Here is a 26,526-nt window from a genome sequence, read left to right as displayed (position 1 = left end):
TTGCTTGAAAGAATATTCTTCAACTTTGCAATAGATCTTAAATGGAAAAAGCTTCCTCTAATAACCGCACTAATCTGTTTATCAAAGAGTAATGAAGAGTCAAAGATTACTCCAAGGTTTTTGATTTGTTTGCATACATTCGTTGAGAGAGGACCTAACTGTGCTTTCAGAGCAGGAGAGGAATCTGCCGGACAACCGAGAATTAAAACCTCTGTTTTATCCTCATTTAACTGCAAAAAATTATTTCGTCATCCACCTCTTGATATCATCTACACATTCCAATAACAGATCAAATGAAGCATTGGTGTCAAGCCTTACTGGAAGGTAAACCTGAGAATCATCTGCATAACAGAGATATGAAATGTTGTACTTCTGAAAAATGAGGGCCAAGGGCAGTATATAAGGGAAAACAATAAAGGTCCCAAAATAGATCCCTGGGGCACACCAAACAAAACAGGCGCAGATGACGAGGAACAATTTCCTAAATTTACCGAAAAAGTCCTCTTTTCTAGGTAGAAAGCAAACCACTTTAGTACAGTGCCCTTGACACCAACCATATATTCTAGTCATTCCAGAAAAATGTTGTGGTCAGTGGTATCAAACGCAGCGCGTAGGTCTAACAAAACCAGCACAACACAAGAGCCTGAATCTACAGAAAGCAAGATATCATTTGTAACCCTCAACAGAGCTGACTCAGTGCTATGTAATGATCTAAAGCCAGATTGGAACATGTCCAACATGTTAAAAGAATTCAAATAATATTGGAGCTGTGAAAAAACTACTTTCTCTAAAAGCTTAGAGATGAAAGGCAGTTTAGAGATCGGTCGATAGTTACTGCACATTTCTGGATCAAGTTGAGGTTTTTTCAACATAGGTTGTACAATTGCATGCTTAAAACTAGCTGAAAAAAAAAAAAAAAAACTAGCTTAAAAAGTAGAGCTGGGATAATATCTACCTTAGAACCAGAACACTTCATAGTGGAGATTATATCAGCTAGTTGAATTGGACAGATGGGTTTAAAGTTAGACAGACAACTCATAGGACAAGGCAATTGCACCTTATATTCATCAAATAAAAAAGAAAATAAAAATATTATTCAGCAAAAATGTAAACATTTATAATAAATATTTCTTGAGCATCACCAATATTAAAATGATTTAAGTGTTTCCAATATAGGAAATAGAAAATAGTTATAAACTATATATATATATATTTTTCAATAAAATTGTTATATTATTATTATTATTACATTATATTATTATTAGTAGTAGTAGTAATATATATATATATATATATATATATATATATATATATATATATATATATATATATATATATATATATATATATATATATATATATATATATATATATATATATATATATACAGTGCTGTCAAACAATTAATCGTGATTAATTGCATCCAAAATAAAAGTTTTTGCGGTAACACTTCACAATAATGGTCCATTAGTTAATGTTAGTTAATGTATTAACTAACATGATCAAACAATGAACAATACATTTGTTACAGTATTATTTCATCTTTGTTAATTTTTTTTATTAATGAAAGTTGTCATTGTAATGTTAACAAGCACAACTTTTGATTTTAAAAATACATTAGCAAATGTTAAAATTAACAAACTCTGATTACTTTAGAAGTATTACTCATGCTTAGTTCATGTTAACTAAAGTATATAACTAATGTTAACAGATGAACCTTATTGTAAAGTGTTACCATTGTTGTTTACATTATATACCGTATGTTTATGTGCTGTGTATATTTATTTTGTTTATATAAATGCACACACATACAGTATCTATTTTGAAAATATTTACATGCATTTGCATGCATATTTAAATTCATAGAATATGTATCATATATACAATTATGTATATCTAATATATAAACAACATTTTTCGAAAATATTTACATGCATGTGTAATTATATATACATAATACATATACACAGTACACACACAGATATTATGTTAAAAAATAAATATATTTTGGATGCGATTAATCTCAATGAATCTTTTGACAGCAATATGACATAATATAAATATATATATATATATATATATATATATATATATATATATATATATATATATATATATATATATATATATATATATATATATATATATATATATATATATATATATATTATATTTAATTTTGTTTTATTTCTGTACTATCAAATTAATTTATTCAACAAGATACAGCTTTTATCTTGTTGTGTAAGTGATTCAAGCAGGGTCGTGCTTAGTCGGGTGCAACTGGTGCAGGTCACACCGGGCCCTGCGGTAAACAGACTCAGGGGGACCTCCCCTTGGAACGTGATTGCGAATAAACAGAAGGGGGCCCCACTCCCTACCTCGCACTGGGCCCTGCATTGGCTAAGGACGGCCCTGAATTCAAGTTAGTGTTTTCTGCTAACATCCATTGTGATACTCATTCTACATATATTGCTATTACGCAGTGCTCTTGACACTGGTTTGAAATTCTTCTTCCAATAGTTTAAACATTGAGCATTCCATTCCATTTATCCATTCTCAAAATGCCCACCTCACAAGCTGCTCTGGAGCATGAGACTGAAAGATTAATGGTAGACTCCAATATAACAAATATAAACGACAGGCGATGGCCATATTCAGTTAAAACGCAGGTCTTCTGTCTGCACCCCTTAAACGACGCTCTTCAAAATCTGGACCGAGGAGTTTGACCATAAATCAAGCCTGTGGTGTTTTTATATCAAACTCTAATGGCAAAGCCTTGAAAAAATAATTTTCCCGTCAAGAAGCTTCTGAGGTAACACAGGGCCGATTAAGTGAGCGGCAGCTAAGGTTAAATACCTGTGATTTCTATTAGCGACGGTGACTTGAGAGGGGCGTTTATATGAGTATGTGCGAATGCAATGAAGCGCCAATATCCTTTGCAAAAGACAAGTAGCTGAAATGCGATACCAAGAGTACGGAAAGAGCGCCTCATTCCTTAGTCATAGCTTCACTTCAAACCCCTGCCAAACCAGAAGCTCGACACTCTACCACATAAATACCAAAACCCAAATCTGTGTGGACCAACCAGGCTTTGGGGGCAGCTAAGTGCATTTTTAAGTGTGTTTACGATTAAAATGTGGCTTAAACCGATTCAACTGAACACACATTGTCTTGTTTGATTGCATTTGCAGTTTATTCAGGTTTCAGGCGACAAAGTATAAATTCATTATTTACTTTGGCCTCCAATTAATTCACAAGGTATATTAATGGAATTTTAATGATGTCAGAAATCACTCGCATATTAAATGAAAAATATTCCCATCTGCTGTATAATTCTTTTGAGTGTATTTATGTTTTTAATATCTTGCCACATTTCAGTGGTAGTAGGAATTTGGATGTTTATTTGCTTAAAACAAAACCCTGTGGTTTGTTATCCTTTAATTTTTCAAGAAAGTCCGTTTTGGTCTCCAAATAGCAACGGTTGTCACCATAAATCCCAGCATGTATGGAAGTGGAAAATGGCCTCTTATTTCCAAGGTACGTTTTCAACCTCTTGGGCTCTGCCAGTGCCTCTCTCTCACTTTCGTGCTCCGAAATCTCTTGCACTAGTCTGAGAGGAAACAATCAGCTACATTCCACCGACATCCAGAGTAGCACACCTACCCGCTTCCATAACATCCATTTGGAACGGCCTTATGACTCAACGCGGTTCCCTATAGTAACTGTACAGCATTAATGTCCAACGAAAACAGCGAAAGAACTATAAAATGAACTCATCGAATTCCACCAATTAAAGCGTGAGTCAGTCCAACAATTAGGCCCACCAATTAAGAATGAGTCAGAAGAAATTCTGCCTTGATATCTCGAAAAGAAAGAAAACACAGGGAATGGTCTTTTTTTAAATATCTATTTTGTTCCAAGTCTGAACTGGTTTATATGCTGAGGGGGGCCAGTTTAATTACAATTATCTTGTATTATGACTAGTTCGTGGAAATTGCATTTAAATGCTGCAGATGAGGAAACGCCAGTGAACTTTCGTATTAGACAGAAACAAATTCTCTTTGTTTATATTTCCATCCTATCCTATGCTGAAAAAATGCTGTATGGACGCAATGAGATTGCAAATGACGCATACGAGTTGTTTGGAAGACAGATGCTGGGGAGATAATGGCCCATCTCCCCAGACCTCCACTAGAACAGCTTATCTGAAGTCTAAAAACTTGCGCAATATTTCATGGAACTGGGTCGATCATAGGGGTATGATCACACGCACCCTTCATTGTGCAAATATCTGGATGAATTAATTATGAATGGATGTTGTTTTGGGGTTTATTTCAATGCATTTGTCATAGAAGACAGCTTTAGGGGGTACTAATTAACCTGTTATCATTTCAACTCAGTTCTCAATTCTCACTGATGGACAATGACAGTATTAATGACATCACTTGACTCAACATGGGATCAACAAACCTTTTACCCTTCTGCACTCATAAGGTCCTCCTTAAAGAAAGGTTAATAATAAATATTTCCTCTCTCTCGCTATTTATAAATCTATTTAAAATGCATTTAAAAAATAACTGAGATAAATAACTTAGTATGGAGAGATTTGACAGAATAATAAAAAATAATAATTGTAAAATTAATTTATTACATATCTTGCAAAAACAAATTAATAAACAGATTAAATGCATACATAAATAAATAAATGTAAAGATAAAATACACATTAAAGTTAAAAATGAAGTGAAATGCATTGAAAAAAAGTAGAAGACAACATGAACATCAACATATAACGAAACTGAATATATCATGATATATCATAATAAAAAAAAAATTATATAAATAAGTGAAATGTATTTATGTAAAATGAAAAGTGACCTGAAATATGATATTATATACATATGCACTTCATTGCATACTTTTATTTATTAATTCTATTATTCTTTTATTGACTGAGAGATTAAAATATTTGCAATAGATGTTGCTTTAATAATAATATTTTTTTTATTATATAAAGCTTAAATAATGAAGATACTTTTTACACACCTAATGGCACACTCTCACATACACACACACACACACACACACACACACACACACACACACACACACACACATATATTATATATGTATATATATTATTTTTTTTATTATTATTATTAGTATTATTATTTTTATTTTTTTTGAGTGTAGCAGGTAACTAAAACATGCTAACAAGCCAAACCTTGAAAATATCTCTGAAAACATAGGCCTGAATCTGATTAAACTTGGTTTGAAAGCATCTACTGTTAAAGTCTTCACAGCAGTTCCCTCTCATCAGTCACACTGGGTGGGATAGCATTTGATTCAAGTGTGTTTTAATGCAGCAACTTAGGAGCAAGAAAGGAAAACCTTGCAACATGGAGACAATTAAATACAACCTTTCAATCTGAACCGAGGCCTCAGGTACGGTTGTCCAAATGGCCATAATTAAATTCACCTGCCTCTACTGTGCATCAGCGAGGAAGCGTTCAAGTTTTATATCCAACACATGGCTGTGTTTAGAAAGCGTTTCAGTGCAATTCGAAAATCCAGACCTTATTTGTATTTGGTTTGTTTTGGAGGGTGTATAAAGATTACCACCCTGTTTTGTGGTCAGCGTGATGCATTAGTGATCCCTTTAAACGTACTGTAATCAGTCTGATTGCGTTCAATTTAAACCTAATTAGCACAAATACCCTAATCACATGTCTGACGTTAAGATCCGTAATAGAATAATCTGTGTTTACTATGTAATTTAAGGAGCAATGAAACACATAAATAAGCATCGAAAAGTTGGTAAAACAAGATATCGGGTTTAATTGCAATCAATAAAAATTTACGTGTCCCACTAAGATTCCCACATGCATTCCAAGACAGCATCCCATAATGTATTCTGCCAAACTCAATGAGAAAATGTATCCAAGATTGCATCCAAAATGGGTCAATTGTTCATTATAAATATATTTAATTCTAAACTGTGTAGTTTATATATATATATAAACAGTTAATATAATTAATTAATAATAAAAACCTTTAACCATTCATGCAATTTAATAGAAAAATAAATAAATAATCTGCAAGTCAAGTCTGCATGTGGAGTACAATATAAAAGTATTTGGGACTGTACAGAATTTTTGCGTGTACAGAACGTTCCAATTTGGTCACTAATGAAATTCCATTATAGTCTTTCAGAGCTGCTAGGTTTTATAAAAAAAGCTTCACCAGAGAATCATCTTACAAACCTGGGCCCCAGTTCATCTTCACAGCGCCAAGTAAACTCTCCAAAGCTCTCGTAGCGCTGGTTGTAGTGGTAAAGAACTCGGTGGAGGGTTGGTGAGCCGAGGTCCATGAGTGTGTTGTAGGCCGTCTGCTGCTCCTTCCCGCTGGTGTAGCCGTTGAACAGATTATAAATCTTGTCTGCTATTTCTGAGGGGACATTCAACCGAATCAGATGTTTTATAACCCTATGCATGCTTTCCAAACCCAAGAAGTTTATTGTAAAATATGCAAGCAATTCTCTACCTTGAGCCTTGACATCATCCACGGCTGGACAGGGAGTTTTGATCGTCACCGCACTCGGACTGGAACGCCGACCTGTGTTGTCCACCGCCCACAGCCGAAACCTGCCATTGCACATTTAGAAATTTGTCACTTACTCGATTCTCAAGTCCAAAAATACAGTAATTTTTACAGTAATATGATTTGGGTATGTTGCAAGTCAAATTTGATCCACATCTCCAACATATGCACCACAGCTCAACATCTTTATTAGAGGCTAATTCTTTTTTTTTTTCACCAATAATAATAATAATAATAATTTCTCATAATTTAAGATGCATGTCTCAAACAATAACATTTATCAAAACAAATAAGGTCAGGGTTAATGTTAAATGAATGAAGAATTGTATTTGGATTTATTCCTAGATTCAGTTGGAAGTAACACTTTCAAATAGCTCTCGGAAATTATGAACCATTACCTTTTTAGGAGTCCTTTGAAGTTCAGAGGGAACAAATTGTTTCCGTGTGCGAATTATGTAATCATATAACAGCATATACCTCCATTAAAATCAAAATGCATGACTGCACCACTCCCATTACATAAGCATGAGGTTACCTTCGGCTCATGGCTTTGATTTGAGGATCCCTTAAGTGCAGACAACTGAACTGAACAATAGCAAGCAGCTGTGGCGGTGTACCCACTCACTCCCAAAACATTGCTGCAATTATTCTATCACTGATGATATATGCTGCGGGCTATGAGGCGCAGGTTTTAAAGATTAAGTTAAGCGATATCCCCATCTAGTGGGAGATATTATAAACAGCTATCATCTGCAGTATGACAGCATTGAGATCCTTTAAAGTGAGATTGCATGCGAGGTGGGTAAAAGTGAGCCGCTCTTATATGTGTGATTTAGTCATGCAGTCTAAACTGCTCTTTAAGGGTTGTTCATAGTCTTTTATTATATATATATATATATATATATATATATATATATATATATATATATATATATATATATATATATATATATATATATATATATATGATAACACAATATCATTCATAAATAAATAGATAAATAGTAAATGCAACTTATTTTTTTGTTGATGTCATTTTACTTTTTTTTTTTTTTTTTATAAATATTAAAATACAAAAACAGAAATGGTGCTAAACAGAAGAATTTTCACTAGCCGTCTCAGACTTTTTCTTGAGACCTAAAACTCTGAAATGAAACTGACAATAACACTGAACAGGTCCATAAATAATAAGACAATCTGTGCTTCTTTGAACAACGGTCAAATATCAAAAACATTTGGAAAGAGGTATAGTAAGGAAGACCCAATCGTCCCTGTGGGCTGGTGTAATGTCTTCAGCGTGCCATGCATGTTCACAATGCATGTGTGTGCTAACTGCCTGCATATGTGCAGGACATACAGCACAGGAAACCAGGAGGAAAGGTAGTAGGATGTTTAAATTCAAGCACCTACATGATCGAATACCCACTTGAAAGCTGCACGAAGACAGACCAATGCAAAAAATGCTGCAATGCATTTAACAGAGACAACAGAGCCAGATGTTTGCAGACATCAGGTATTAGAGTAAGAATACACACCAATATTAAAATGTAAACCGTTTTATATATGCAATAACAAATGGTTTTAGGATGTGTTTAATTCCACGTGGAATTATAAGGTTCTATCTGACATTTTTGTCAAAATGGAGTTTATTCACATATTCTTATTCTGTCAACGTAGTTACATTTTATGATTGATTTTTTTATGTTGTTTTTTAATTAAATGACTTATTATTTAAAAAAAACAATAAGGTTCTATCTGCACAGTCGAATTGAACACAAAAACTTTGAAGCTCAATATCTCAAAACTACTCGGAATGCAGATAGTACCTTATAATTCCAAGGGGACGATATGTATTTATAATGGTGATTATTATTATTATTAGTAGTAGTAGTAGTAGTAGTAGTAAATTATTTCCCATTTTTTTTATAATATAATATAATATAATATAATATAATATAATATAATATAATATAATATAATATAATATAATATAATATAATATAATATAATTATTATATGTTTACAATATAATATAATTAATTACTATAAATATTTGTATAATTTACTATATTATATTTCTTCTTATTAAACATATTACCATTTTTGAGTCACAACTCTTGTGAAAACACTTATTATTATTATTATTATTATTATTATTATTATTATTATCATCATTATTATTATTATTATTATTATTATTAATAGTAGAAGTAGTAGCAGTAGCATTATTGGAAGTATTGGCCATTTTTGTATGTTTATAATATAATATAATATAATATAATATAATATAATATAATATAATATAATATAATATAATATAATATAATATAATATAATATAATATAATATAATATAATATAATAATTTGCTATTATACTATTATTTTTATTACTATTAACCATATTGGACATGTACATTGAGAACCAAGAATTTATATCAGAATTTATATTTGTATAAAATTTCCTTTGCGCATCATCATCCGGGAACACATGAGACAACACATAGGTAAAAAATTATAGCCTGAATGCACTGTAAGTCGCTTTGGATAAAAGCGCATAAATGCATAAAATTAATTTAATTTAATCATTATTCAAAGTTTATATTGTGGTTCCTGTTTTTCATCTACTCTTACAATATTCCACTAATTTCAGTTGCTTACTTGAACCTGTTCTAGTTGTCTGCAGCTCCGTTTAACATCAATCTTTCTATTGCTGTTTCTGCTATTACCACAGAGTGCACCCTTTGACGCACTTTCAAACCATTCCATGATAAATGAAATATTTCCCCAGCTGCATCTCAAGCGTGTTAAACTAGCCCAATTTGAATCGATCTTGCTGAGCGAGCAGACCATGTTCTTCCCTGTGGCATAAAAATGAACGTTCCTGGGAAAAGGGTGTAGTACTTCACAAAACAACTATCCAAGAGAGTCAAAACCGACAGGGGCCCCCAACGCAATTACCAAATCCAATAGAAGACGTTGGGCTGATGTCACCGGCTTTTAAACAAAAGTGATCTTTGGACAAATTATACTTTCCAGGAAGATTCCTTACCTGCTACAGACACTGCCAAACCCTTTAGTGAAGCCCATTCTAAACCAACTACTGATATTGGAAAATTGACATAGGTAGGAAGTGCTCCAGACATATTTTACACGAATCGTTATCAGATTTTCACAGCCTTAGCTGGATGTAATTGCTTAGACTCACGCAGATATTAAAATCCCTCATCTGACTGAAGACATGCAACTCAACGTCAGTTCAAAGTCCAAGTGAATCATCCAGCCAAAAGTGGGGCCTTTATGTTTTGTTTCTTACTGAACTCCCAGTGAATGTTTCTGTGCCATGGTGAGGAAAAGGCAAAGGAAACAGGTGTTCCATGCTGAAACATAATATTTACAGTAAGACCTGCTGTGAAGATTAGGCCTTAGTGACTAACTATATTACAAAAATATATACTACTGCAAATATTGCTGTCAGTTAATCAGATCAGTGCTTCTGATCATGTCATCACGTGATCTCCTAAATCATCATGTGATTTCTTAAATCAAGACAGCTCCCAGTTCCAACATTGTTAGCTTGACATTATAAATGATCAACATGTGACCGAAACGTTTGCCTTGTTTTTAAATTAAATGTAAATTGCTTAAACTGCAATCATCTCACTTGTGTGGGCTTTTTTAGTTATTTTTCTCTTTTGTGAAATAATCACATCCAAAATTAATGTTTGCATTTAAATAATATATGTGTGTGTATTGTGTGTGTGTGTGTGTGTTTGTGTGTATATATATATATATATATATATATATATATATATATATATATATATATATATATATATATATATATATATACACATACATACACACACACACACACACACACTCACTGGCCACTTTATTAAGTACATCTTGCTAGTACCGGGTTGCACCCCCTTTTGCCTTCAGAACTGCCTTCATTCTTTGTGGCATAGATTTCACAAGGTGATGGAAATATTCCTCAGAGATTTTGGTCCATATTGACATGATAGCATCACACAGTTGCTGCAGATTTGTCGGCTGCACATCCATGATGCGAATCTCCCGTTCCACCACATCCTAAAGATGCTCTGTTGGATTGAGATCTGGTGACTGTGGAGGCAATTTGAGTAAAGTGAACTCATTGTTATTGTCAAGAAACCAGTCTGAGATGTTTTGAGTTTTGTGACATGGTGCATTATCCTGCTGGAAGTAGACCTCAGAAGATGGGTACACTGTAGTCATAAAGGGATGGACATGGTCAGCAACAATACTCATGTTGGCTGTGCCGTTTAAATGATGCTCAATAGGTACTAAGGGGCACATAGTGTGCCAAGAAAATATCCCCAACACCATTACACCACAACCACCAGCCTGAACCATTGAGACAATTTCATGCTCTTTACACCAAATTCTGACCCTACTATCTAAATGTTGCAGCAGAAATAGAGACTCATCAGACCAGGCAATGTTTTTCCAATCTTCTGTTGTCCAATTTTGGTGAGCATGTGCGAACTGTATCCACTGTTTCCTGTTCTTAGCTGACAGGAGCAGCACCCAATGTGGTCTTCTGCTGCTGTAGCCCATCTGCTTCTGAGTTCGACATGTCGTGCATTCAGAGATGGTATTCTGCAGTGGTTATTTGAGTTACTGTTGCCTTTCTATCATCTCTAACCAGCCCATTCTCCTCTGACCTCTGACATCAACAAGGCATTTTCGTCCACATGAATTGATGCTCCCTGGATATTTTCTCTTTGTTGGACCATTCTCTGTAAACCCTAGAGATATTTGTGTGTGAAATCCAAGTTAATAATCAGCAGACCAGCACGTCTGGATCCAAGAAACATTCCACGTTCAAAGTCACTTAAATTCCCTTTCTTCCCCATTCTGATGCTCGGTTTTTACTTCATCAATTTGTCTTCACCACATCTAGATGACTAAATGCATTGAGTTGCTGCCATGTGATTGGCTGATTAGCAATTTGCATTACCAAGCAATTGTACCTAATAAAGTGGCTGGAGAGTGTATATACAGTATAGTCAAATAATATTCTGACATGCATGTTGGAAAGATAACATTTTTATAAAACCAAAAGAAAATCAAATGAAATGACACTTTTATGTTAAAACATTCTCATGAGTAATTCTCTGATTAATTTGAAAGTGCAACTGCTGCTATAAAAAAAAAATACAATAAATGATTTAGTCTTTTAAGTCCCATAATATGGCAGCAGGAACTCACATATATGTAGTGTCTGGCTCCAGACAGCGTATGATCAAAGAAATAGAGGAGAGGGGATCCGGGATGTCCCCGAGCATCACACATGGAGATTTGGCCCCTGACATGATGTCATCCACGAAACTCAACATGGTCTCTGTGAAAAGGAGAAGACTTTGTTTAGCACACACACACACACATGCATATAAACACAAGTTTACAGGACCTAATAACCTGTTTTGATCTCCTATGTTTTTAGGCCACCAAATCATTTAAACCAAACAGTTTGTTAGTTTATTTTTAAGTGTCTCTAATCAAATATGATTAATGATATGTCATTTGGAGACAACCATGCATGCGCAGGGAAAACAAACATGAGCAAAACAGCCCCATCTTCTCAGGAAAGCCTCCGCAATGGAAACACAGGACGTTGTTTTGCATGAGGATTTCCCACACCCTGAAAACCCCTGCCTGATTCTGGCCCAATGCTATGAAAACAAGTGGTTCCCTACTTCCCCTGGTCAGCGGAACACGCTAGAAACTTCTAGAGATGGAGACCCTGTGGTTTGGACATTTCGACCGCAGAAGATGTCAGTGGTTTGATTTCACACGAGACGCGTGACCCAGATTTAGCTATGACTGTCCACCATCGGAAACCAAATAAAGAGCCCATACAGAAGTAACCTGTGGAGCTGATGTGCTTTGCCTTTCTTATTAAGAAGTTGACGGGAAGACTGTTTGCCCAGGTGGCCTGCATGCGTCACAGGACATGAGCACGGGGGCCTCATCTGCCTTTCATAGCAAAGAGAAACCTTCCGTCTGTGGATGGAGAACCTTTTAAAAGTGGTGTTCACCCTGCTTGTCATCTTGGAGGCTTCCTCTTTAAAAATACCAGGCTTCTGAGAAAACGATGCCAGGATAAATGCGGAGGGGATTAGAGTGTGTGTGATTATGTGCTTGCTGTCACCAGTAAGTATTTACAGTGCTTATGAGGTAGAGAGTCAAGGAATATGTGCGCTGATGTTAATGAAAAGTGACATTGTGAGGGACTGCAGCAGTTCAGGTCATATTTATCCAGTCAAACACAGTTCCACCGACAACAAACTCTAACATCTCTGTTTTTTGTCGAAAAAAAAAAGGTAAAATGTTGAGAAAAGGCAATAAAACTTTGATGTGTGTGGAACATTTTTCAAGTGTGTTTTTATGAGATATAAACTGTGTACCATTTTTGAACTGAAGAGCACATAATGTTTGAAGATTATTTATGGGAGACTTTTTACTGAATGGGAAGAGCGGAGTAGGAAGTGCCTTTTTTACCATATTAAAATAATTATATTTATATGGAAGACCATTTCCACCACAGGATAAATAATTAAAAAGGTAATTGTGACTTTTTATCTCATAATTTGGATTTACATATCAAAAGATTCTGCTTTGCTATTTTGCTGTTATTAGTTTCCGACATCAAATAAATAATAAAAAATATAATTGTGATTTCTCAGAATTGTGAGCGCGATTCTGACTTTGTATCTAAAAAATCTGACTTGATTTCTCACCCGTCTGAGAACATTTCCCACAATTTTTTTTTTTTTTTCTTAGAGATGTGAGAAAAAAGTATGACCTATGAGATAAAAAGTCACAAATAATAATTGGCCTCCAATAGAAACTTTGAAGCTGCACAAATCCACGTTCATTTTCAGCGTTTATTTGTGCATCTTCTCAGTTACCAACGGCTCTGTGTAGTAACAGCTGCTCTATGTGAAATCACACACGTGAGGGAATTTACCGCTGATAAGAGAACCGGCTTTACTGACGAGATGCACATTAACAATCGACCGATCGTGATCAGAGCACCCCTAGTTGCAATTAAACAACTTGAAAGATCAAAGACAATTTTTTTAATAACTCCAACTGGATTTGTCTGAAAGAAGAAAGTCATATACACCTAGGATGACCTGAGGGTGAGTAATTTATGGCTTAATTTAATTTTTGGGGGTGAATTAACCATTTTATACTTTTTACTTATTTATTTTTTGGCTCATGCTCATTCTCTCCATTTTAAGCGTTGTTATGCACTGGCATAGAGACTTCCAGTCCACTTCCATACAGCAAGAGGTCTGCAGGAAAACGGTTTCCAATAAAACGTCCACATAACTAAAGCTATCAGCAGTGTTTCCAGTAGACACTGAAAAAAAGGTGCTCCTTTACACTCTTACTCTCTTTGACAAATAGTGATATGAAAATAATAAAATAATAAAAAAAAAAAAAAAATCAAGATATCCCCACCTCTTTATCAATCTAAAGCTTTCTAAAAATCGTTGGTGTCTCATACAGGTGTCTGGCAAATAAGGCTGAATTTATACTCTTTTATCATGTTCCATTCTCATGCCTCAGTCCCATTTTTTATCGGGAAAGACCTGGGTTGACATGACTACACTATGATGCCTGGCTGCCCTCTGTTAAACTTTCATGGGCTTTGACCAAAAACCATCTCTGATTCTCATTACCTTGTTAAAACAAAGGCCCAGCCAGGTAAAGGATCCCAACCTACCCAAGAGATTTTGCGAGACATTTTGGAGGAGAATCAGCCACAATGTTGAAGAAATGATACATGTAAGTCCAAAGCAAATCAAAAACTTCTATGTACAATATTTCATAGAAGAAAAAAAAAAAACACACAAACAAAAACATCTATTTTCTGAAGGGAACAGGTCTACCAAGTGAATCGAAACATGAAAATGTCAGAACATGACTTTACACTGTACACTGGAAAGCATCATTTTGGCAGAAAGAAACTTTTCACATTTATAAACAGTTATAGACATGTGAAAGCACTTTGACGTGGTCTTGCCTACTTCGCTGTATACAGAGAATAATACATGTGGTAGGTGAACATTTATTTGGGAATACCCTGTCCTAGTATGACCTCATTCAGGGACTGGACAACATGTAATGCCAATTAATGTGCTCTGATTTATCCAAATCTAAAGAAAAATGAATGGCATGGTTAAATTTACGTAAAAACTACCAATTAAAGCATTTATTTCAGATGTTGGTAATGAAAGAAAAAATGCATATAATGCATTTTAATAAAAGATCTGGCATCACATATATAAAAGTAGTCTTCGAGTGTATAACAATTTCTGCAGTTCAAAGCAAGACCCTTCTCTAAACATCTGAGCCAAAGACAACATTCTGCAAAAGACTCCTATATTCAGCCCCAGAAACATCAATACCTTGATGTAAGTATCAGATTTGTGCATTACTGAAACAAGATAAACCAACTGCGGATAAAAAGAGAACATAAACCTTGACTGAAATACACATGTGTAACATAAACACTGAGCCATGGTGTACAAAAATATTTATTTTGCCTATGAAATTGAGGATTCCATTAAAAACATACAGAGGCAACAGCTGTGAATTGGATTCATGTGAGCTGCTAGTGTTTTGAGCCTAAAGCTTTTCCGTAATGTTTGCCATATGTCTCCTCTAAACTGATTTGTTGCTACTTAGACACATAGACATTACTGTTTCTCCCCTGCGGTGAACCAGGAAGCTGAGTGTATATAACTTAAACCAGAGGAAAGAGAGCAAGCATAAAGAGAGATACAGAGACAGACAGGAGAAGAAATGAAGGAAGGAGGGGAGGACGGAAAGAAGGAAGGAAAAGGGAAAGCAGGTAATTTTATAAAACTGTTGCCCACACATATAGAATAAAAAAAAAATGAAAGAAAGAAAAAAGAAATAAATTGTTTTAGATAATTCTATTAGAGTAAAGGATAAAAGGAATGAAGGAAAGCAGAAAAAAGAGAAAAAAGGTTCATATTAGAGAAACTGGATGAGTCGAATGGAAGGAAGGAAGGAAGGAAGGAAGGAAGTGAAGTAAAAGAAAGAAAGGAGAGGAAGGAAGGAAGGAAGGAAGGAAGGAAGGAAGGAAGGAAGGAAGGAAGGAAGGGAGGGAGGGAGGGAGGAAGGAAGAAAGGAAAGTAAGGAAAGTAATGAATTAATTTTCTGAGACCTTTGGCCACACACAAGAGCAAATAAAACATTTGTCTAAGAGAATTATATTAGAGAAATGATAAAAGGAAGGAAGGCAAACAAAAAAGAAAAGGTTTATATTAGAGCATTGGGTAAAGGAAAGAAGGGAGGATGGAAGAAAGAAAGAAAGAAAGAAAGAAAGAAAGAAAGAAAGAAAGAAAGAAAGAAAGAAAGAAAGAAAGAAAGAAAGAAAGAAAGAAAGAAAGAAAGAAAATAAAGCTTCTATTAGACTTAGGGAACAGCCTGAGTCTGACCACACATATAGAGAATCTTTTGTTTCTGTTGAACAGGTAAACAGTTCAATTAAACAACTCCAAATCCATCACAGGAGCAGCTTCGTATCCAAAGAGCTGGAAGTTTTACCAGTTCCATTAAACAGCAATGCTCTGGTACCAAACACACGTGGCAGCTCCACAAACAACATCTGGCCTTCGTTGTTTACTTTGATGAAGAGAGAGCGAGCAATGGATAACAATGGTTTGTAATGTATCAATTCTTGGCATTTCCTCCACAAAAATGATTAACAGATTCGATCTCCCATGTGGAACATATTGTCTTCTTCGACGAAAAGAGGATATAAAAGGTTAATTGTAGCAGAGGAAAGGTGGGTGTTAGCGCTACTCAAAGCTTACTTGGATGGGAGTGAAAATTAAAACTCTTTAATCTGCTTTCATTTTCGTGCAAAAAGCTTTTGATCTAGAAGCTACATTTGCCATCTACGTCATAGCGCTGCTAAGAGCTTAGCTGCCGCTCAGCTTCGATTAAATTGTGATACATGCTCTTTCCTCAAATTTGATGTACTCCTACACTTGACAGCAACCAACAGGTGATAACACTTAACCTTCATGTGCTGTAAAGGTAAGAAAAATGCCTGGAAGACATGTTTATATACCGAACGTGACTAAAGGCTAACCACACCAAAGAACGCAGAATGAGAAAATACGAAGAACACATTAGAACACACGGGCTGGTCCAAAACAAGATACAGCTATCAGTCCTCTTTAACAGATTATAAAACATATAGTAACAATCAACCACTAATAATAAAAACTGCAAACCAATGTTAATCATAAAATCACAAGACACCATCAAAGATGTAACCAAATGTTCAAAATTGTAGGGGAACCAAGTGCAAGTTAGATTCTGATAAAAAAAAATAAAGTAATATATGAAATGACCACAAACTAATTTAGAATAAAGAATAAACCTTATTTGAATACTGAATAACTGACCAATTTAAGTGAAGTATTCCAAAACGTCATCTAATATTAAACATTATACTATAATAAATGATTAGAGTAGAAAGCAGGGTTATGGAATAGTCACATCAATCGACATCTTGCGTATGAGTTTGTAAAGATTCCATCATTATTCTTTGACTTAAAACCATTGCTTCCTCTAAAATATGGATAGAGTCCTCTATACATAATATTGCGTGCTCCAGTCAAAAAAAAAAAAGAAAAAAGCAGCTTATGCACAGATCAAGCATTGTTTTTGTATGCTAATTTTCTCAGTTCAGCTATCTGTTCAGATTAAGAAACAATCTCATTTACATCATGGATGAAACATTTTTTTTTTTTTTTTTTTTTAACGTTTTATTTTTGGGTGAACTGTTCCTTTAAAGATGTAATAATGTTTAATTTCATATTAATGATGAACATAGGCCATATACAGTAGTTGCCTGGTAGCACATGTTGATAGCTTCTGAACAAATGGGCCTTTAAAATACATGGAGGTGGGCTTTTATAACACAGCTCACGGGTAGGAAATATGGCAAAAAAAAAAAATTCATATCACTTTTTTTTTTATTATTATTATTTTTTTTTTATCATGATTCTTGTCATTTTGGTTTTACTATTTTGTGAGTTGTCTGAGCATTACAACCAAACTAATTTCCCTAATATAAAGACAAAGCCTTTCAAGGTAACAAAATACTGTATAAAAAGAAATGGTGGATATTTAGGCCAAAGTGGGCAAAGTAAAAAAAAAAAAAAAAAAAAAAAAATCTTTGTCATTATTTTATCTTTGTTATTTAAAAATAAGAACAAAGTTACACATTACAACTACACATAAAAATAAAACAATCAGTTTTTAATTTTCAAGTACATTAGGTGTATTTAGTAGAAGCATTCAAGAAGTTGAATGAACAAATATAAAAAATAAAACACTGATTCCTATTAAAGCATCTGAATTAAAGTTTTTGAAGAGTAGTGAGTCAACAGTAGTTAATTATTTTTCTCTGCTTTGTTCTTTTTAAATTAATATTTCCTCCCAAAATAAAATTTGTCATCTATCTGTCAATTCTGTCATAGTGTTTTTATATCATAATTTACTCAAAAGTTTGGAAAAAGGAGTTTCTTTTTTATTATTATTCTGCTCAACATAAGAATGTGGAAAACCAATCAGTTCCTGGTCCCCAGTGACTTGCATAGTATTTTTTTCCTACTATAAAATTCAATGTGGACCAGCAATTCTTTGATTACCCACATTCTTCTTTTGTGTTCAGCATCAGAACGAAATTAATACAGGTTTGGGAAAGCTTGTGAGTGCAATACAAATTATTATTACAAATGAATAAAGTCTGTATGTAAACCTTGTGTGTTTTGACAGTATGAGAGCAAAAGATAAGTTAGTTCAGAAGTTATTTTTTGACAGGCTTTTTAGGGTGCATATTTCGGTCTTACATGCTTAGAAAAAGCAAATAATGTACTTTTGTGACTGTGAATAAGTGCGTTGTCCAGTGAGAGTAGCTCCACCACTGATGAGAATATATGTTGCTTGTACAGTACATTGAGATGGAAATGCCAGAACTGCAGCTGATAGAATGTGTGCTGTAGAACGATACTACAATATTACTACAAAAACAGATCGTGGAGACATTTTTATGACCTATAATCAAAAATCGGGCCTCAAACCACCTTTATTTCTGTTAAATCTGTAGATCAGCAACTATACATCATAAAATCATCTGCCTGTATAGAAACCTTAAGGCCGCCGAGTTCCTGTAACAGGTGGAGACAACATGTTTTTATGATTTTGAACTATAATGTTATCCTCTTGCTGTTCACAGGATATTATGTCTAGCAATTTGCACAGGTGCAAAATGATCACACACAGTGGAGCCACAAGGGAAATTTTGAATTCAAAATCGAATTAAAACTTGGAAATAAACAGATTGTTTTAGGAGGTTTGAGGTCAGTAAGATTAAAAGATAAAGTAATTTAAAAGTAATTAAAGGGTTAGTTCAGCCAAACGCAGGTCTTAAGGGATTTGAACGACATGAGGGTGAGTAATTAATGACAGAACTGTCTTTTTTTGTGTGTGAACTATCCCTTTAATGCTTTTATTTTGCTTGATCAACAGTTACAGAAAATACAATATCTTGCTATTCTTATTCCGTTCAATAAGAATAAGAAGAAGACATCTTGAGCACCAAATCAGCATTTTAGAATGATTTGTGAAGAATCATCTGACACTAAAGACCGGAGTAATGAAATAAACATTGTCAGACACACACAAACAGTACATGTGCAAATGTAAAAGCATCCACCCAAACGAAAACAGCTCATAACACAGAGCTAAATGCCTGTCCAAAAGTATGTGCACGCACAGACACCCAGATTTGTGGGAGCATGAGTGAATCAGTGCGATCAGTGCCAGCTTCCGCAGTGCACCTGCTCAGGCTCCAGAACCTGACCCCGCTCACAGACACAGAGTGACATCATCCTCCAGGAGCCGTGCTACGGAAACATTCCTCAGGAGTGAAACTGTCTCTTCCACCTATTCGGGAAAAACACTGCTTTCATTTTTATTTTTATTTTCAGAAGCTCTTGTTTTGCCTGCTGCTTGGAGGTGAGGTCCCTCTGCTTTACAAGGGGAAGTGTGGGACCCGGTTCTTTATGCCACCTGTGGGACAGAGCGTGTGTGTTTATGGGTAGGATGTTATGTCCCTATGACCCTCGAGTAAACCCGGCTGTTATTGTGTGATCAAAGTCCTGACATCAGTCTGGCGGGGAAAGCTGTTTGTTTTCACAGCATGTCTGGTTGGGGTGAGATGACTGAAGGCAGACTTCCCATTTACTCGGTTCACACACCATGAGAGAGAAAAGCACATGCTATGATGTCATGTTGTGTGCCTGATCCCAGTTAAGTGCTCTATTAGCATGAAAAGCTGGCAAAGGCTCACGGTGTGTGCTATTGCTATATTATCAATGGGTTCACTCTCACTCACACACACTCAAACACTTTCTTAAACTCCTAACATGTCCAGTAAACACTTCAAAATCCAAATCAAGTCCGATTTTACAGGAATAGTTCACCCACAATGAAAATTCTGTTATTATTGCTTAACCTCAGACAAAAGTTAAATCAGCCACAAGGTAAGATGAGCCACATCTAGTTTCTAGGCAACCGTACACAAAATAAAGCACTGGACATCATTTTCAGGAAGAGACATCGTATATGTGGTGAAGGAAATCGTATGGCAAATGTGGCTCATGTCATTTATGTGCAAAAATCTGATTTTTCTCTTTCCAAGTGAATTCCCTGCATGCAAACAGTTACAATGATTTACAGAAAACTGACGTAGGAGAATTTTTAGACACTTATGAAATTAGTTTTCGCTTTCTACTAAAAATTAAATGGTTGGGAAATTACAAAAACGCATCATAAGAAAAATCCATAATGACTGTATTCCCAGCCTTCTGTAGTCATATGAGAAACAGATGACAAATCAAGCGGTTTATCACTGATAATCTTGCTTTACGGTCAAGAACTAAATCAGTGAGTTTAACCTGAGAACCAGGTCATTTAGATTCATTACAAATCATTCTTTTGAACTGATTCTTTTCATTGAGCTGACTGATCCATTTCATTTCAAGGGAAGATTATCAGTGTATAATGACAGGGAAGATTATGAACTGGCTTTGGAAAAGTCCTAAAGATGTTTCAGAATTGTGTTCCTTGTATGTTCCACAGGGAACAAATGACATAAAAATAACAACAATAATAATAATAGAAAAAAAGACAAATTTTGTCATCATTCACTCACCTTCATGTCATTCCAAAGCTGGATTTCTTTCCTTCTTCTACTTTCTATGAAACACAAAAGATGATATTTTGAAGAATGTAGGTAACCCAACATCTACTGGGATACTGGGACATTTCTCAAAATATCTTCTTTTCAGTTTCGATGAAGAAAAAAAGGTATTTATACAGGTTTGGAATGACAAAAGTGTGAGTAAATGATGACAGAATTTGTATTTCTTGGTGAACTTTCTCTTTGAGTCTGATAGAGAATGAAAGAATGATATGGTCATTTTACTAACAAGGATGTCCGTGCTTTGTGAGCTATTAGCACAGACATGTCAAACAAATCCTAGTAAAACATAAACAGGGGGTTGTAATGACTTGCAAAATCGGTAGCACGTTACAGCCTCTGTTTTTGTGCAGCAATTTAAGGACAGCCTTGTTCAAGTTAAGAAAATCCCTCATATGTTTCCTGAAAACCGAATATTTTTTTTTATAAGTTTTATATTCAGTTTTCTGACAGCCTGTGGAGTACATTCTGAACCTTCCAGAAAAGGCCGAAAAGTTGCTAGTTCTGGCCACCTTTAAATCGGAGGCTTGTAAAGAACAAGATGTTACCTCTGCGGGTAAAGAGGAAAATAAAGAAACACCCATACGTATCTGGCCTGGAGTAAGACATCCTCACATAATCTCCTCATCAATCTCATTTTCACAATTCCACATTTGGACTTGATATAACATGATGTTCTTTTCTGCTTTAACAGCCATAACGTGTCTGAAGTCTATCTTGGACAGGGCAACAACAGAGGTGGAGGAGGACAGGCAATGGGCATGGCTTTAAAGTGAAAGAGGAGAATGGATGAAGATAGAGGAACATATAACAGGCAAGCCAAAGGCTGTCATGGTGCAAACACAGTCTGGGACTCCGCACTATATTTGGTAAAAGTACTGCTAAAGTGGGAGGACATGTGTTCTGCATCAGAGCTAATGATACAGGTGTAAGCCTGAAATCATTTACATATAAACAAGGGCGTAGCAACCATTATAACAGGGGGGAAATGATCATTATATTTCAGGAGTTTCATTTTGCTTGGCTGCAGTTCCAGAGCAGCCTGCCACATAAAACGACTTCAAGACCAAACAGAAGCATTATCCAAAGATTGCATTGTCAAAGCACACGCTGCTGAGTTTTCAATTCTCTCTCTCTTTCTCTATCTCTCCTAATATATATTTATAACACAATATTGAAAATTTAAGACAGTTAGATTTTTTATGTTCTTTTAAGAGACTTTTAAATATAACATTTACAAAATATATAATAATAATAATAATAATAATAATAATAATCTTTCAAACTCGCTGTAACAATAATAAAGCTTCATATACATCGGGAAGAAGGAGGCGGGAACCGGCGCACAATCAAAACTCATTTTAATATCCAAAATAAATACAAAACGGCGCACCAGCCCCTCGCGGACGACTGGTGCGCGCAAATAAAAAGCAACCACATAAAATAACGTCCCAGGCCTGGTCCTCTCTCGTCCTTCACGGTCGTCGCTCCAGTTTTATATCCTTCCATCTCCTACGTGGGACTCCAAACCGGCGGTGGGGCGCAGGTGTAGCTCATCTCCAATCACTACACCTGGCCTCACTCCTCGTTCCCACGCCTCTCGGCCCCGCCCCACTCGCCACATACCCCCATCGCCCCTCGCAGGCCGGGGGGTACCCTCGAGACTGCGCTCTACTCCCCCCCCCCCCCCCCCTCCCTCCGGGGGGGACCGCTCACGGGGACCTGCAGGAACCTGGGGGTAGGACAGACGAGGCGAGAGAAAAGGAGATGGAAGGATGAGCGACAAGGACGAGAGAGGGGAGAGAGGAAAAAAAAAAAGAATCCGGTTCCCAGACGCACTGCTGCTCGGCCCTCCACCAGCTGGGTGATCTCCTCCGCGGTGCCTGGCGGTGGCACTGGACGGCCCTCGGCGGACGGCGCGACACTCCTCCGCCGCCCGATGGACGGCGACGGCTCCTCCGGTTTTGGGCAGCCGGCAGGAGTCCCCCGTTCCCTGCCCCTCCGGATTCCTTCGCGGAGGCGGCAGGCTCCGGCCCCCTGGCGAACGGCGCCGACTCCTCCGCTCCCTCACGGATGGCAGCCGCCCCTCCATATCGTGGGCGGCCAGCAGCGAGCTCGCCCGTCCCCGGCAACTCGCTCCAGCCCACCGCCTCGAGCCTCCCTGGCGGCACATACCGCGCCAGCTCGAGGGCACCGCGGATTCACCACAGCGGCGAGGGATCTTCAGCAGCACGTCCCTCCTTCTCCCGGGCTTCGGCACCACTGTAACAATAATAACGCTTCATATACATCGGGAAGAAGGAGGCGGGAACCGGCGCACAATCAAAACTCATTTTAATATCCAAAATAAATACAAAACGGCGCACCAGCCCCTCGCGGACGACTGGTGCGCGCAAATAAAAAGCAACCACATAAAATAACGTCCCAGGCCTGGTCCTCTCTCGTCCTTCACGGTCGTCGCTCCAGTTTTATATCCTTCCATCTCCTACGTGGGACTCCAAACCGGCGGTGGGGCGCAGGTGTAGCTCATCTCCAATCACTACACCTGGCCTCACTCCTCGTTCCCACGCCTCTCGGCCCCGCTCCACTCGCCACATACCCCCATCGCCCCTCGCAGGCCGGGGGGTACCCTCGAGACTGCGCTCTACTCCCCGCCCCCCCCCCCTCCCTCCGGGGGGGACCGCTCACGGGGACCTGCAGGAACCTGGGGGTAGAACAGACGAGGCGAGAGAAAAGGAGATGGAAGGAGGAGCGACAAGGACGAGAGAGGGGAGAGAGGAAAAAAAAAAAAATCCGGTTCCCAGACGCACTGCTGCTCGGCCCTCCACCAGCTGGGTGATCTCCTCCGCGGTGCCTGGCGGTGGCACTGGACGGCCCTCGGCGGACGGCGCGACACTCCTCCGCCGCCCGATGGACGGCGACGGCTCCTCCGGTTTTGGGCAGCCGGCAGGAGTCCCCCGTTCCCTGTCCCTCCGGATTCCTTCGCGGAGGCGGCAGGCTCCGGCCCCCTGGCGAACGGCGCCGACTCCTCCGCTCCCTCACGGACGGCAGCCGCCCCTCCATATCGTGGGCGGCCAGCAGCGAGCTCGCCCGTCCCCGGCAACTCGCTCCAGCCCACCGCCTCGAGCCTCCCTGGCGGCACATACCTCGCCAGCTCGAGGGCACCGCGGATTCACCACAGCGGCGAGGGATCTTCAGCAGCACGTCCCTCCTTCTCCCGGGCTTCGGCACCACTGTAACAATAATAACGCTTCATATACATCGGGAAGAAGGAGGCGGGAACCGGCGCACAATCAAAACTCATTTTAATATCCAAAATAAATACAAAACGGCGCACCAGCCCCTCGCGGACGACTGGTGCGCGCAAATAAAAAGCAACCACATAAAATAACGTCCCAGGCCTGGTCCTCTCTCGTCCTTCACGGTCGTCGCTCCAGTTTTATATCCTTCCATCTCCTACGTGGGACTCAAAACCGGCGGTGGGGCGCAGGTGTAGCTCATCTCCAATCACTACACCTGGCCTCACTCCTCGTTCCCACGCCTCTCGGCCCCGCCCCACTCGCCACACTCGCCAAAGATTTATTTGATTAAAATATAAATAATATTGTTATATAGATAGATAGATAGATAGATAGATAGATAGATACCTGGGAATCAACCTTCTTTTTATTTGTGATATACTATCTCTGTCTAAATTACAGGAAAACAAGCATCTTTTCTAATAAAAATAACTATGACAGCAATAGCCATATACAGTTTTTAAAACAACTGCACTGCAAAATAAATGAAAATGAATATTTCATAGGTATATTGTTTTTGATATTGATGTTCGTGTTTATTGGTGTCACTTTCATTAAGAAAAATAAACATTAAGAAGTGTTTAATATGTGGCCTATAAACAATTTATATTATGGGAGAGGGGTCACGCAACACAAGCAAGCGACGCGCAGACTATCAGCAAGAGTTATGCCGATGAACGTCAGTCAATTCACTACAGAGAAAGTGAAAGTAAAATAAAAAACTGATGGAGCTTTCTAACACTGCATTTAACGCTGCATATCCTTTGAGACAACAAGAAACGCAACTACTTCAACATATGCAACATATTCCCTTAATATTTACCTTGTGGTCCGTATAGTGAAAAAGAGGAGAAGAAACTTATTTCGCGTCAAACAGGTTGTTTTTAAAAAATGGTGCACAAAATAAAGCTTCTCTTAATTTTCATTTATGACTGCAGTTTTAATAAATAAACAAACATTTTCAATGAGGAGTGAGTAAAAAGGCTAAACTTTAATTATCGACAGAGACAGGAATTTGGGGTTGAATAGAACTAGAACCTGTCATGGTCTAATTCAAGCCAACATCCTCATGGTTCCCACAAAGCAAACCCAAATCCAAATGCCATTATTATTTCATTAGTGTGTATTTATTTACATTTTTAGTCTTGTACTGCCAGTATTCAGTCCCTGGCAGAGGTTCACTATTCTTTTCAGGAAAGGAAATTGGTAGCAAAAGGAAAGTGACCTGGATTTAAAGTTTCTGATGTTCATCCAATGTTATTTAACACATGATCATTTTTGCTTCATCCTGAAAGGCTTAAATCCTGATCATTATCAGAATCCACTCTTGCTGTGGCTCTGCCCTTCACAGCTTCAAGGTGGTCTTTCTCAATGCACTCATTGCACATTGCACAGCACTTCACAGTTCGAGCTGTGAGAAGATCAATCAATCATCAGACATGTCGGACACATACAAAACAGTTAGCCACAAGTGTTTCTTATATCCTTATGGAGCACGCCAAGCCCAGTATTAAGACCTGCTTTCAAGGCCTTCTAAAGAACCAATGATTATCTGTGTGAAAAATGGATTTCAACTCTTGCCTAAAGTGAAATAAAATCTCTGGCGCTGGTATAGAGCACAGTAAGTATGCAAGTACGAAGACCAGGGGGATTTGAGAGGTGAAAAGCACAACTTTAGAGTTGAAGGCCCTGGGCAGAAAGCAGACTTGTCTGAGGTAGGCTCCTATTTGGAATGCCAGGGCTTTTCAGGTTAGGACATATTGATTCCACTCAGCAAACTCTGGTAGAACAATAACATAGACCTCAGCCAGGATCACGCTGTCTGAGAAATGATGCTTAGAATGAACATACATTGACCCTGATTGGGGTGAGAGTTTTTGATGTTCATGGAGAAATCCCATGTGATGTCCATTATGCCCAGGATTGAGATGTGAGACTTAATATCAACCTCAAACGGGTTCATTCTTTCAAAATTACACAAATACATCACTGTCTAGAATCTAAAACAGGGTGAAAGCGCAACATGGAGGGTATTTCAGATCATGCTGTTCAGGTTATTAATAATTTAGAGGCCAAATGGGATTCTTAATCCAGAACTTTAAAAGCAGAAAATACAGGCAATATGTCACAATTACCACAGACCAGAATGAATGAACTATGAACTAATGAACGAATGATCAACTGTCGAGAGTAAGAGGTGGGCAGTTCACAGTGAATTCAGACTAAAACGCTTTATTTTGGTCTCATCTGACTGCAATA

General features: G+C 37.3%; 1 protein-coding gene across 3 annotated transcripts in view; it reads right to left on the bottom strand.

Annotated features, from left to right (window-relative positions):
- Positions 1 to 26,526, bottom strand: part of LOC127951225 (astrotactin-1-like) — a 263,118-nt gene that overhangs the window by 1,703 nt on the left and 234,889 nt on the right. For all 3 annotated transcript variants that reach the window (XM_052549027.1, XM_052549026.1, XM_052549028.1), the window contains 3 exons: positions 11,854 to 11,986; positions 6,543 to 6,643; positions 6,263 to 6,446 (listed from right to left, as the gene is read on the bottom strand). In XM_052549027.1, the coding sequence (XP_052404987.1) occupies positions 6,263 to 6,446; positions 6,543 to 6,643; positions 11,854 to 11,986 (418 nt within the window). The remainder of the gene's footprint in view (positions 1 to 6,262; positions 6,447 to 6,542; positions 6,644 to 11,853; positions 11,987 to 26,526) is intronic.

This window comes from Carassius gibelio, chromosome B2 (assembly GCF_023724105.1).
Source record: "Carassius gibelio isolate Cgi1373 ecotype wild population from Czech Republic chromosome B2, carGib1.2-hapl.c, whole genome shotgun sequence".
Taxonomy (NCBI): Eukaryota; Metazoa; Chordata; class Actinopteri; order Cypriniformes; family Cyprinidae; genus Carassius; species Carassius gibelio.
The sequence above is the reverse complement of the archived record's forward strand: the minus strand, read 5'-3'. Positions and strand labels throughout refer to the sequence as shown.